The sequence below is a fragment of the Phlebotomus papatasi genome, chromosome 3 (genome assembly GCF_024763615.1).
Source record: "Phlebotomus papatasi isolate M1 chromosome 3, Ppap_2.1, whole genome shotgun sequence".
In the NCBI taxonomy this organism is placed as follows: Eukaryota; Metazoa; Arthropoda; class Insecta; order Diptera; family Psychodidae; genus Phlebotomus; species Phlebotomus papatasi.
The window spans coordinates 78,256,316-78,271,496 of record NC_077224.1 but is presented as its reverse complement, the minus strand read 5'-3'; the positions used below and the strand labels follow the sequence as shown (position 1 = coordinate 78,271,496).

Sequence of the window (15,181 nt, the reverse complement as noted above, 5' to 3'; positions counted from 1 at the left end):
ATCTAGATCTCACTCACTCTCATTGAAATGTCAAAAACATGTTTACAAAACAAAAGTTATTGTGCGCTGGACATATATTGTAAGTTTCCAAACAATAAAATTGCTTGTAAATTTTTGTGAATTCCCATTGGGTACTTACGAAATCCACATAAATCGTATAACCCACAAACAAGTTTGTAAAAGTTGATACTTATTTTACAAACATTGTTCGTAAAATAATTATTTGATGCACACTTTTTGTAATTTTACAAACATTTGTTCGTAAATGGTCGTGAAAACACAAAAAGTTCCAAGATCAACAAAAAGACCAACAAAAATGTACGAATAAAATTTTTGTAAAAAAACAAAAAATGCTTGTCATTTGATCAAGTTACGAACAATGTTTATGAAAAATTACAAACTTTTACAAACTTGTTTTCTGTAATAATACATTCACATAATGTTCGTTTCATAAACACTCACGATCAATTTTACGAAATACAGTGGGACGTCGATGTCAACTAATTACTTCCAGGTATATTGACTCCATTGGATTCGGTGGCTCTATCGGAGTCCGAAAAAAATCAATTAAAGTGTGAAATTTTGATATTAAGGAGTATTATTGTATGTTTTTACTAGATAATTGGTAAATTTAACACAATAGTAGAGTATTTTGTTCAATTAATCCATAAATTCTACACCCTCTGGCCCAAAATAGTCGTATGTTTGGGCAAAAGTTGGAGATTGAGGAATGATTTTACGAAATTTTTATTAGTAAATGTCTTAAGTATAAATTACTCTCAATGTGGGAATTTTGAGTTTCACCGACGATGTTAAGATAAGGAAATTGTGTTTAAAAGATTTCTCTTTTAACTTTTTTTTAGAAAAGCTCCGGAAGATATTTAATTGTTGATAATTCTGATGCAATTAACGTTATTAATTAGAATTTGTTTTAAACTTTTATTGTATGAAAGAAGATATTGATAGTTGTTCTATAAACTTCATAAAAAGAACAATAAAACCAATTTTTCTCATTTTCCTTGTTCTGAAAAATGGGCGTTAAATGGTTAGAGATATCTATTTGAAGTCTTCAGATGACCCCTAATAAGTCAACCTGGGCATTATTATTATGAGCAGCAAAAAAAAATAGCTTTTGACTCTATTGGAGATTGACTCTATCGGGAGTTGACTCTATCGAGGTCCCACTGTATTTATTTCTGAGCTTGCAAAAACTACTGGTAGAAATTTATCCCAAACTGACATACAATGAAGGTTTGAGATAATCAAATAGGGTCTTTGCATAAATTTTCTCTATCACTTCCTTTACTACACCAAATCACACAGACTAAGTATTCCTTAAGATAAGCCTGAATATATTTGGACCCTTACCTTCGCCAAAAAACGAAAACACGAACCTCTAATTTAAAATTTTGAATGAAAATGTTGGTATATTACCTAGGATTTTGTAAAATAAGTTGATCAAATTAACATTTCCTTAAAAGTGAAATACTTTAAAAAAGCACAAAATTTATTTATTTTTTATTTTTCATTTTTCTTTCTCTATTCTCATAAATCTTAAGACCTTGAGAAGAATTTATAGAGAAATATGAAAAAAAAACTTTTTAAGCTTCTATCTGCTTTATTTTGGAAGATATCTAACACTGAAATCCTTTTTTTATTCAAAATTGTTCACAAAAAAGCAACTCAATTTTAAATATAATATTTGCTGATATTCGAGTCAATTAATTTTACTTTTCCGGGTGTTTGCTTCATATCCAAATATATATTCGAATTCTTTTACCTGAATTACCTAAATTAACCGAAAAATTTTATATTAAGATATAAATGCACATAATTAACGATAATACAGTTTAACAGAAATTTTATAATAAATTTCACAATGTCTTCATTAAAATTCAAATATATAATTTTCCGTCATTCCACGGACAATTAAAAAAGCTTTGATGCAAATTATACAGCAAAAAAATCTTTTATGTCGCAGTGGTACTCATTAATAATTCAAATTTCACCAATATTGTATATTGCACCAATGATTTTGCTGTTTTTGCGATAATTGAACAATAATTCAAATAATTGTTTGTGGTGAGGACGGGTTACATGTGTTTTGTTTGGTGTGACCTAACAAACTATTATTTTTTTTTTATTTTACAAAATTCGCATAATAATAAACCACAGTAGTATAACCAATTGGATACCTATATCAATCTATTAAATCCAATCAAAATTGAATGAATTTTATTAAGAGGTAAACACTTTAAAATAAAATTCAATGTTCAATATTATTGAATGTTCGAAAATTGCCAAGAGAAAATTGTCCCTGAAAAAAATCATTTTCCCTAATTTAACATACAATGTTGTATATCTAGAATAATGCGCCATCTCCATTAAATAAATCAATAACAACGGGAGCAAATAAATCTACCAGCAAAAAAATGGTTGAGACGTGTATACTGTCAGAAAAAGAAACCACGATAGAATGTTACCATGAAGAAAAACAGAATGTTTCAATTTTCTGCTTACATATAGCTATTGATTCTGCAATATTGGCAACTCCGGATAACCCAGAAAACATTTCACGAATTCGTCTAATCAGCAATTTAACAGTGAATCTCGTTAAATCGGATTGTCTTCTGCACTCACACCGAACATGTCTTACATCGAGCCACAATAATCCATTGTGACTGGGAGACATTGTTGAAATAATGGCGTTCTCCAAAATATATAATGGTGAATAAGGGAGGAAAAGTGAATATTTTAGCTGCGGAAGAGACTCACTTGAAAAAAAAAACTCTTCAAAGAAAAATCAAAATGCGATTGGAAAGTTAATCATTATAAATTTAGGAAAAGAAAAGGAAAATTCCGTTATTATTAAATGGCGGTTTCATATTGATTGTGATATATTCTAAAAATTTTCTGGGAAATACAGTCAATTAAAATTTCTAATCATTTCCAAATTTATTAATATTCCATTTCTTAGCCTGTACAAAATTTGTAATAAGGATCCTCAATCAATGGAAGGTGAGTTAAATTCCCACGAGTTAACTTTTTTCACTTTGCGAAAACAATACGAACTGCTCTCCGTGATGAGTTATTTGGGAGGAATTTTCATCAATACTCGATAAAAAAAATTCCAACAATTTTCGTGCGAGTATTACTTTCTGGAAAACGAAAATAAGAATTGCACTCAAAGGGTTGATATCTCCCAAGAAATCAAATTCTATTATCTCTGGGAATTCTGGAGAAATTATGTTTAGCTTTTCACAAAAATAACTCGGAATGCTTTCAAATTCGATTTAGAGTTGAAGTTGGGGGACGCCATTCAGTTATCTTGAATCAAATTCGTGAAATTATACAAATTTTGTATTTAAACGAAAATATCAAGGATTTGAATAGACTGACAGAAAAGTGATATATGGGTAAAATGTAGACCAGAATGTGCTCTATAATTTTTGCTGAATAATTTGCTGCTCTATAATTTTTACTGGTTGCTCTGGAGCCTAGATCAGAGGTGTGCAAAAACCGTTGAAACCGAATTAACGTCAAAATAAGTTTATTATAGTAGCGTTTTGACCATTGACGTACATGTTTCATTTGACGTTTATTCGGTTTCAACAGTTCTTGCACGCCTCTGGCCTAGATAAATAAGGTTATTTGTTTTTGAACTAATTTTTTGACTCTAGCGACCCTAGCGTCCGTATGACGAACTTCGATTATGTCAGAGAATTGTTGAATTTTGTGAAATCTTTCATTTTAACCTCACTTTAAATAAAATAGTAGAATAAAAGCGATCATGTAAGTACCTGTGTACTGTGTACTTTCTCTGCGCCATTATTGTAAAAAATCAATTTTTACACTAAATCGGCAAAATCGCAGAGAAAACGCAATCTGAGCGGAAAATGATGTATGGTCAAAATGTATAACACAAATATCGTCTACAATTATATCGAAGTAATCATTAAAATCGGTTCAGTGACAGTCGAGATAATTGAGGTTATGTGATATTCAAATTGGTTTTTCAACTGCAGCACCCCTATCGTTCATCCTACGAACTTTAAATGCCCCAGAAAGTTGTAACGCTTTGCGAGACCTTTCATTTACGCCATGCTCGATCTCCGCGAAAGAGTAATAATCACAATCGTGTTTTTCTCAACTTCTCTCCATCCTGGATGCCAAACGGTAAGAGATATTGACTTCCGGTCTTTGGTAACCCCCCATAAGTCAACATTCTCTATCGAACTAACCTACCCAAATTATCCCCCGCACCTCTTTTAACCCCACCAAAAACATGTTTTTTTTTACTTTGCAAAGAATTGGTCCTGGCGATTTCGTTCATTTTTGGATACGTTTTGGAGATAGTCCAGATGGACATTTCGTTCTTAGCTAGTCCCCAGCGAAGTGTTTTTTTATATGGAGCTGTTTGAAGCCAACTCACAAATTGAACAGAAACTCAGCTTACACTTCTCAGAACAAAACCGCATTTAGACAGATATATAGTATATTTATCCCTCTTTACAAGGCTCAGAGTTTTGTATACAAGGCTCACCCCAATTGTGACACATATCGTGTAACGTGACCGTTAGGGCAAAATCACATTGACAGTAAAATGCTCACCGTCACCGTCAAAGCCCTCACCGTATTTCGTTGATTTACGTATTTTCATTGTAATTATTTTTACGCAAATTCTCAATTAACGTGTTACATTATCTCATACTCGGTGGCAATAGGTGAAAATAATATAAGAAAATTGAAGAAATAAAACGAAAATGCGATAAACGGTTAGCAAAAAAAACTGTACGAAAAACTGTAGCAAAAAATCCTACAGTTTTTTTTTTGCTTACCGTTTATCGCATTATCGCTTTATTTGTTCAATTTTCTTATACTATTTTCACTTAGTGCCACCGAGTATGAGACAAGGTAATATCGTAATGGAAAATTTGCTAAAGAACTGCAATGAAAATGCGTAAATCAATGAAATACGGTGAGGGCTTTGACGGTGACGGTCAGCATTTTACTGTCAATGTGATTCTGCCCTTACGCAGAAACATTCCCATACACATTTGTATGTGAAAGTAAGAAATTGGCTTCAACTTTGAAGGCCACTCGCCGGGGACTAAGCCCTTGGACACCTATCACCGGAAAATTCGCCATCTTGAATTATTCCTCAGAGAGAGAGAGTCTCTGTCAGAGACAAAGACAAAGACCAACCGCAACAAAAGTTAGTTTTTCTCAGAGAAAACCACCAAAAAGTTCAAAAATAGTTGCGAAAAGTTCTCCAGAAGGAAAATCGCCCCACACTGACATCCTGCTGGTGATGATTTGGAACCCCATGAACCACACAATCCCTTAAAAGACTCTGGAAACACAAATTAGTTGACCACTGAAAAGGATCCCCATCAGGATCGAAAGCTCTGGGCAAAACCAAAAAAGTGTTTAATCTTAGAGACATCCCTCTAAAGTCAATTGCGCCAGTTCATCGTTGAGAGAAGTAAAAGGTTAATGATTTTTTGAAACCCTCCTCTTGAACAATTTTCAACTTCAAAATGGTTTTGAAGTGATTTATAGACAAATAAAATTGGACAATAATTTTAAATGCACTAAAAAAAATTGCGAAAAGAAGTATAAGGCAAAGCTCCTTCTCGGGAGTTCGAGCAGCTCACAAAGCCTCGGACGCTTTGCCACCCCTTTTTATATGAAAGTACTTAAACACAATTCACAAATTGATTTCAAATATAGCTTAAATTTCACACAGCGAACTGATACTTAGATAGAAATCTAATATATTTATTCCTCTTTACAAGAGGTAGTAGAGGCCGGTACACAATCCCAATATAAGAATTTTCATTATAAAACCACGCTTAATGTAAACTCCTGACATTTATCTGCAATGATAACAATCTGCATAAACCTGAAGTGAATCAAGTAAATGTCACCACTAATGAATATCATTCTTTTGCACACAATGGTGAATTAATAGTTGATGTTGCTGAAGTAGCGGTGTAATCAGTATCCTTTCATTCTCTGAGAAAAGTCACATTGTCCTCGTAGAAGGAGAGCAAATGGTATTTTATAGTAAGTTTGTTGAAATGGAAAAGCTTAAATCTTATGGCGAATAAGCTGAAATTTGCCAGAGAGAAACGATTATGCTCCTCAGCGGAATCGCTGTCTTCAATTCGCGACATAATGCACATTGTATCGTCATGGTGTTTGAATAAAACATCCCCTGAAGCACTTTAATCTCCCCGCATCACCGATCCCTATGTTTTTCCAGTGTCGTCATCTAAAGCTCTCCTGTATTATTTTACTATGGGACATGGGCAAGTTTCACGGTTTCTCCTTCTCTCTCTCTTGTGCATTTCTATTTTATCCGATTTTGATTTCATTGCATTTTATTTTATTGCTTTACTGGTGGGTGGTGCCTGGGATGTTTATGTAGCTCTTGAGGCATCAACACACGCAATTTCTTTTATTTCCCTCTTCATCATCATCATCTTTACTGTGCTTTTGACTGAAGCTGAGTTGGTATTATACATAGTGAAGTGAACACTTTGTTATTGTTTACCCCTAAAACCCAAATGCACTATATATATATACATATATTATATATAGGAGTACTCTGGTGGTAATCTCAATATTTACCCCAGAGAGTGTCTGTTCTTACTTTTATTTCACCATTCCCACAATCCTTTCCTCTTTAGTTTTTCTCTTTTATCTCCAGCTGTTAAGATATTTCATTATAAAAAGTGCTTTCACTTAAAAGCTTTTACCAAAACATAAAAATCAATAGACAATGAAAAGACGCATTAGTCGAGAAGCACTTAACCCTTAAGTGACGACTTAAAATTTTTGATAAGAATCTCTTACTGAATTCTCTAAGTTCTAAGCAAACATCTTGGACATTTTTGGGTTAACCGATTATCCTTAAATTCGCAATCAAAATATAACGTACAACAAACTTTATGAGAAAGAGGAAGAGAATTGCTTTTATAAAAGCTTAACTGGGTTAACTGAGCTTTGGCATAATAATTTATTTTTAATAATAATAGTAAAATATAATATATATTCTTTAGAATAAACAAAAGATTGAACTCTTTTTGAGTAAATCGCAATTTCTATTAATAGGTCACGCTTCATTCACAATCTCATAGCCACTTTTTTCTTTTCCTTAATTTTTTAGGCCTAGGAGTGAAAAAGATATATAAGAAGTTTTATAACTGACTGAAATTAAAATTTCAAATATCTCTGACCCTTCTCACGAAAAAGAAATCACGCCTATTATAAGATTTATACAAAATTTTATGTGAAATCTTATATTTATCTTATAGTATTATGCATTTATTTGATTTTTTGTAAAACCTAGAATATTTTTAGTACTTTCTAAAATTTTAGGACAGCGGCGAATAATGCTCAGCGCACATTAACTTTTGTTTTGTAAGCATGTTTCTGACATTTCAGTGAGAGTGAATGAAATCTAGATCTAGTCATCTCACTCACTCTCATTGAAAATATTGAAAACATATTTACAAACAGAAGTTATTGTGCGCTGGGCGTAAGTCCAATATAATATTAAAATATTTGATAAAAGTCAGAAACCATTTGTCTTCCATTTCAACTTAGGTTGATATCATAAAATTTTAAAAGGATATGAACTAAAATTATTATTAAAGAAGCTCTTTATAAAGTGTAACGATTCTTTAACCCTTTAAGAACGAGATGAACACCGGTATCGCAAAAAGAAAAACTTTTTTTTGACTATAGAAAGTTATTTTGTTCTCTAAATAGTCCGAAAAATTAGTTTTTATTTTTGGGACATCGGTGTCCCATTCGTTCTTAAACAGTTAACTAATTAATATGGAAATTAAATTAATAAATAATCTCAGATAACTAAATCACGGCTCTTCGTTGGCGTAATAATATTATATTTTAAAAACGAATTTACAATATATTAAATTGAAGCTATTTAAAATTTATTAAATCGTTGATAGCGAAAAGTCTATATAATAATAATAAGAAAATAAACATCCCAATCTTACAACATGTTATTGTAAGTAAGCTCATAAAAAACATCAATTTTGAATAACAAAAGAAAGAGTAAAATGAAACAAATATATTCCATGAATCTTTATAAAGTCTAGACACAGTATATTTTATTGATTACTCAATCAATTTTTGATTTTGTCGCACATCTGGCATAATTTTTACAAGCTGATAAAATCAAATAGAAATAGATACTTATTAAAAAAAAACAATTGATGTAATTTCTATAAATATACATTGAAAATTATTATAAAATTCATTCTGCTCTTCATAAGTACTTGCTAAAACCAATAATGACGCTGTACGATATATCTTACGAAAAATTGATCTATTTTAATAGTTTTCTTTTTTTCAAAGAGTCAAAAGAACACCTGTTTGGCAGGGAATACCACGCAAACTAAAAAAAAAAACGTAATACTTCCTTGACATACCTTTCAAAAGAAAAATATTTAATTCGATCTAGGCATATAAAACTACAACATTTGAACCATATTTTCTGAAATATTCCTTTTAAGATTTTAAAGATTCAATCTTTACGACCTGATTGTTGAAGACATTTCTTTTGAAAAAAAAAACTTTTGGACGAGATTTCTTAGATTATCTTCATCTGACGACAAAAAAACTAATATTTCCTGTTAGCAAATGAGTTAATAACACTAAATCGTTTATAGCCCAAAACCCGAAGAATTTGTCATTTTAAAAGATTCGTAAATCAAACAAATTGATCAACTAAGTAAAGCGAAAATTATTTTTGATTATGTAGAATACAGTAGGGGAAAGCGCGCTACCTTCGGACGACTCAAGCTTCGGACAATTCAATTTTTTTCAATGTTACTTGTGGATTTCACCCATAGCTCTTTTCTGAAAATTTGAGGCATTGGACTAGTTATTTAAATATAATATTATAATGGGCCAAATTCATTTATAACATTATAACATATTGAAAAAAAAGATTTGTGCGGAACATAAATCGTCCGAAGGTAGCGCGCTTTCCCCTACGACTTCAATAGTGTCAACGTGTTTGCTCCTCATGTTCCTGGAGTTTTCTAACTTATCATTCTTTGTAACTACTCCTAGTTCACTCGTAAAAACTTTATCGGATTATGGGTTAGCAAAAGTAACTTTAAATTACAATATATTGATCAATACTTTAGTAACTGTTTAATTTGACAAAGGGAAACCTTAATATTATCTATCTCGGAAATTTAAGTAAAGATTAAAATGTTTTTTTTTTTGATAAATTCTAATTTATTTAGTCACCAAAACAAAATATTGTCTTGATGAAAATTAAATACTTTAGTAAACATTTTGATTTTGAAGTTTTTGTTTGCAAAAAAAAACTAAACTTCTGTAATTTATTAACCAAATATATTTCGATTCTAAGATATTTTAAAGTTTATGGTATCAACTAATATAATTATTATATTATCACTAATATTTAACATTTTGATAAAAAAACAACATATCATAATTATGAAAGAACGGTGTCTTCATAAGAGCTATTCCAGGTACATCGGAATTCATCCAAATATCTTTTAGGGTATGCCCTCGAAAGTGTTTTATAATACCCTTTTAAAACAATAATAAAAAAATTCTCTTAACATATCTTTCGAAATGTTTCATTAAATTATAACAAAATTCTTTTTATTTTTCTATTTCAGACTCAAACGACAGTCTTCGCTTGACAGAAGTCCGAATACCCAATCACATAGTTAGAGATAGTTTTGCTCGACTTGAATGTCATTATGATCTGGATGGGGAGGCCCTGTATTCAGTGAAGTGGTATAAAGATGGAAATGAATTCTATCGATATGTTCCGAGGAATATGCCTCCAGCCCACGTCTTTACACTGCCCGGAATCTCAATAGATGTAAGTATATAGTCCATTATTCCACTATCAGTGACGTAAGTATTAAAGTATAACTTGAAGGTACTTTAAAGACCATTGTACTCAAGAGTTCTCTTATCCATCATTAATAGCTAACAAATCGTCCCATCAATATTCACTGAAAATTCTCCTTTCGTAAAATGCATTTTTATCAATAAATTTTTTTTTCTGAACATGATTTCCTAGTTTTCTGCTAAAGAATGGAAAGCATACCAGACATTGTTAAAATGGAACGGAATGTTATGTATTGAACTAAAGTATTGTATATATGGTTGGTTTTCACATTACCATGCGCCTTCCCCATATGAAACTACCTCATTCCAAAAACTCAATTTTCAAGTGGTCTTTTAAAAGGCAAAACTATGTTGAATATCTGTAGGTGAAAGAACAAGGCAATTGTGTGGACCATTGTGTTCACTCTCTTGAGTTTTTGGTTCCATATTCCTAAACAGAATAGAACGATTTTCGACGATGAGATGAAATCCAATTTGTATTCCACTAGCAAAATTCCCATTGGGTCCAGTGACTATTTCTGTGGTCCTTACCCCCACAAAGTATAGAATATCACCAAGGGGTGACTCATGCAGAAAAAAAATTATTGCAATTTTGGAGAAAAAAATATTTCGCGAAACTTAGTTTTCTGATAAACCCAAACAATGATCAAAAAACTTGTGAAATTCGATAAAAAATCTTATTATCATAAAAACCTGAGAAATCTTCAAAATATTTCGTGATAACTGAGAAAATAAAATAATTTAGACAAATTTAAGTTTATTAAAAAAGTATTACTTCCGCGATCTAATATTAGATTCAGACTGGAGGTTTAGCCCAGTTCCTGAAGGTGTCAAAAATCTTAATAACAAACTATTTTGATGATTTTTCAAAAGCTAATAGATAATATCCTTAATATCCAATTCTAAGCAAACAATTTCCTCAAATATCTTGCCGGATAAGGAATTAAAGGAACTAAGCTATATGGCTAAGCCTCAGGTCTGAAGCCCGTATAAAGAATTTATTAAGGCCAGATTTCACCTTGGACCACAGAAGCTGGGATTACAAAGAATTTTTAAGGATCTTTAGCTAAATACCTTAGTAATATTCCAAGATATCTACCTTAAAGGGTTCAAGTATTTCAATGTTATTCACGACTGAGATGGTAGGACGAAGGTAGATCTGTCATCGTGGATCGGCCAAACTTCTGCAGTAATGAAAGAACTTGGCAGAAGCGTTGTGAAGAAGACCAAGCTTAGAGTTGTTCTGCGAAATTATTGGTTTCTGAAGCTAAGTTCATTCCTATTCCCACCATGGTCATGAGATTTGAGTAATGACCGAAAATACAAGATCGCGTGTTCAAGCTGCCAAGGTAATGCGGACTTCAGACCTAAGGGCCTTGACAGACTTAAGGATTAGCCGAGAGACGGCTTAGCGTAATTATATTAGAAATAATGGTCAAACTACATTTCCATAATTTTCCACTAAGTCGTTTCTCGACTTAAGTCGTAAGTCTAGGGCATAAAGCTTAGGCATATGACTTAACTTTTCTAATTTCTTATCAATCAAGACTTTTTGAAAACTGTCACTTAAGATTGGACAATATGGGGAAGTGATCCATTAAATTTTGAAAAGCAAAATAAATTATTGCTCTTTTGAATTTCGAGATCATTGGGAACTGAGCTAAACCTTAGGTCTTAAGCCAGTCTAAGCTACCTCCGAGCGATTAAGGGAATCACTCGTCGAGATCAAATAAGAAACATAGCTGTTTATGAGGAATTAGGAGTCGAGGAGCTGCTTTTTCGTGTTGAGAGATCACAATCTTGATAGTATAGGATGTCCAGTGCATGAATAGAGAAAGATTACTCAGAAAAGCTATGCACGCCATTGTGAGGAGGCGTCGATCTCGGGGAAGACCTAGGACAAGGTGGCTGAAATTTAGGATCTCGTCTGGGTGCGCCTTTGGATCGACTTCGAATGTTTTCCTGAACAGGCATAGGTTGTTAACGTGAATGTCCTGGGCCCGTAGCCCCAATGGGGATAAACGGTAGAAAATGATGATGCTTATGGCCTACCTAGAAGGTTTCATGACACCAAACAAACCAGAGACATTCGAGATACTAAGAAATCTTGAAAAGGTTTCATGTAGACAGAGAACTTCAAGAAACCGACAGGAGATTATACGAAACCAATGAAACCTACAGCATTTAGAGATAGAAAATTTCAAAAATTTTCACAAAACCTGAAATTCTGCAATGAGTTACCCCTTATAGATACCTCATGTGAATTTTTAGTCCCTATATGGCCTGCCCACTGCATTGTGATAGCTAAGTTGAAATTAAGTGGCCGCATATTTGTTCATTTCCATTCATCCCAGCATATCATCCCACTTATGCCATCACTGTCATCATTTTGTCCACACTTTCCATTTCCCCCCATCCCTTCCTCCCCAAAAAAGCTAGGAAAGTGCTGCCTTTTTTGTCCTTTTCATCCCCAGGAATTCATTGTGCATTGAGCATCGACTCGAGCCACTACTTTCCACATTCCAGGCTCTGTTGCTTCTCATACTTGAAGTGCTTTCTTCCCGAAAATTTTCCTCATTGACGCACCCTTGTGGTAGATTTTTCCCGCCGAAAAAAAAAATAACAGAATGTGAAGCAGTGTTTGCCAAAAGGCTGCCACGCACAGCGGAAATGACAGTCGCAAATCTTCATAATAGCCACTCAAGGCAGATTACTCCTTCATATTTTGCGCCTTTAACAGGCGGTATGCATTAAAAAATACTTTTACGGTATTCTTGCGTCTCGCATGTTTTCTCCGAGGTTTTTCCTCAAAGGAGAAAAAGAAGTCTTCGTAGGTTGAGGATAGGACCAAAAGGCAGATTTTCTATGCACGTTTTCCTGCTCTTTTATTACTTTATACACCAAAAACCCGGCTGTTTACTTTTGTAGTATCTCCTCTCCCTTAATGTTCCCCTCTTGCGGTCCTTGCGATTCTAACATTGAACATCGACATCATATTGCGTGTCGATGCTCGAGGTACAGGTTCTTCATTTTGGGATGCCAGACAATATAGATATAGACGTCGATGGGTAAAAATTTGCAATTTAAAATCAAACACGATACTCCTCCTGTAAATGTGTAATGGTGATGTTCTCGTTAAGAAACCTATTCATGTCCTTTAAACAGATAAACCTACCAACATGGAAAAGAAGTAAGAACATATTGACATATTGTCACATTTATATGTGGATCTTGTTGAGAACGATATATTGCTTCATAGTTGTTTGCAACATATTAAAATTAAAAAAGAAATGCAGTTAGCAAACTTGCTAATCCCAGCAATGACATATAATCAACTGATATGACAGCTATGACAGTCATAACATAAAGCTGCACCATTTAGTCACATGCTATGATTGCCGTTACTTTCAAAGTTAGATGCTTATGCAGCATAACTTGTATGTTTCTTAAGGGGTTACGTGGGTCAAAAAGACTGGAAAATGGCATATTTTCTCTAATTTATTTTGAATATAATAAATTTTTATTTTTATTCAAGTTCAAAACCAGGGGGTGACATTAGCTCTGAAAAATGCGACCGGTTTTAGTGTAATTTTTTTCCTGTTTTCGTACACATTTCACAAGATATCTTCAAAACTACGCAGGTTGCCAATTTAGGGTTTTCGGTTACCCCTTCGTTATTAAATTAGCTTTTATTTTGTATTAGTATTTTTTGCTAATTCATTCTACAATGACAGTAAACAGCTAATAAACTCAAAAGTATTTTCGTCATGCTAGTAACATATGGGACGCATAGGAAACGTCATGCCCCTGTTAATAACCATATAAAAACATAAATTAATCTATATTTTCTGAAATTTACATTAAAAAAAACTTAAAACTTCAGCTGTTGGGCCCCGATTTTCGGATACCTTCTTTACTTACTTACTTTACAATGATAAGATTTTTCAGAGTATATTCATCTAAAATCATAAAACCAAATATTTCCTGTAAGCAGATGAGTTAACCTTCTACTTAAACGGTACATCGTTTTGTAAAATTAAATTTGGTTTTTTTTGGGAAATTTTTATTCAAAAAATAACCACTTTCATCGTATTTTACATCATGTTTCGTCTTGTAAAATAAGTTGCTATTAAGGTAAAAATAATCTACCATTCAAATACGAGCTTAACTCTTTATCTATCAGGAAATATTTAGTTTTTTGTCATCAGATGAATATACACTTACAAATCTTGTCCACCGTAAGGTAAGTTTCTTCCAAAAACCGTTTCCAAAAATCAGATCCCAAAGGCTGAATTTTGAAATACAGTTCTAATGTTGATTTTTTATATGCCTAACTGTGTTATCACACTTGCACATTAAAATTTTAATGTGATTGACATTAATTGTCGCTGGTGAGAGTCCAAATGTGTAATTTGTGTGTTTGAATCATTTTATACATATTCAAAATTTGATCTATTTGTTGATAAAGAGGTAGACTTGGCCCGCAAAATTTGAAATAAATTGATTTATAGCATTAATGCGAAAAATTAATGCGATTTTCTCTTAAATTTTTTAATGTGAAAAATATTTATGCTTTGGGTAAATTTAAACTTATTTTTGCAGGCCAAGTCCACTTCTTTATCAATAAATAGAAAAACCCCAAATATTAAGTGACTCAAAGACACGAATAACATATTTGGACGCTAACAAGCGACAATTAATGTGAATCACATTAAAATTTTAATGTGCAAGTGTGATAACGCCGTAAGGCTCGAATTTAATTTTTTTCCTTACTATGTTGACAAAAGATGTAAAGAAAATATCCTGTTTTTTTAGTCTGCGTGATTCACGTAATCCCTTTAAGACCTTTTATTTGAAAATAATATATAATTAAAAACGGCCAAATAGAATCGTACACATTACATCTTAAATTTCCCACAATGATTCCTCAGAACTTTGGCTACAAGATACAACCACCGGTTAGAGATAGTTGCACAAAGTTATGATGTTGTTGCAATACCAATAACCAAATTCCGAGAACAAGTTAGTGTTTTAATTGACTACTATATTACCACTAATTGTATTCAATATTGTAAATACGAAATTGTCATCAAAATGAACGAGAGTTATCAAACAGAATGGTACATTTAATTTAATTGAGATAATTCTAACCACGTAATTGTCACCTTCAAAATAAAGCTCTAACTAAAAGCTCAGAACTTTTTACTTCACCAATAGGGTAAAGTGTTCTCCCTTCGAACGTTCA

General features: G+C 32.5%; 1 protein-coding gene across 2 annotated transcripts in view; it reads left to right on the top strand.

The window, feature by feature from the left end:
- The window catches only part of LOC129805899 (uncharacterized), a 304,927-nt gene that overhangs the window by 202,363 nt on the left and 87,383 nt on the right, over window positions 1-15,181 (top strand). For both annotated transcript variants that reach the window (XM_055854137.1, XM_055854138.1), the window contains exon 3: window positions 9,696-9,904. In XM_055854137.1, the coding sequence (XP_055710112.1) occupies window positions 9,696-9,904 (209 nt within the window). The remainder of the gene's footprint in view (window positions 1-9,695; window positions 9,905-15,181) is intronic.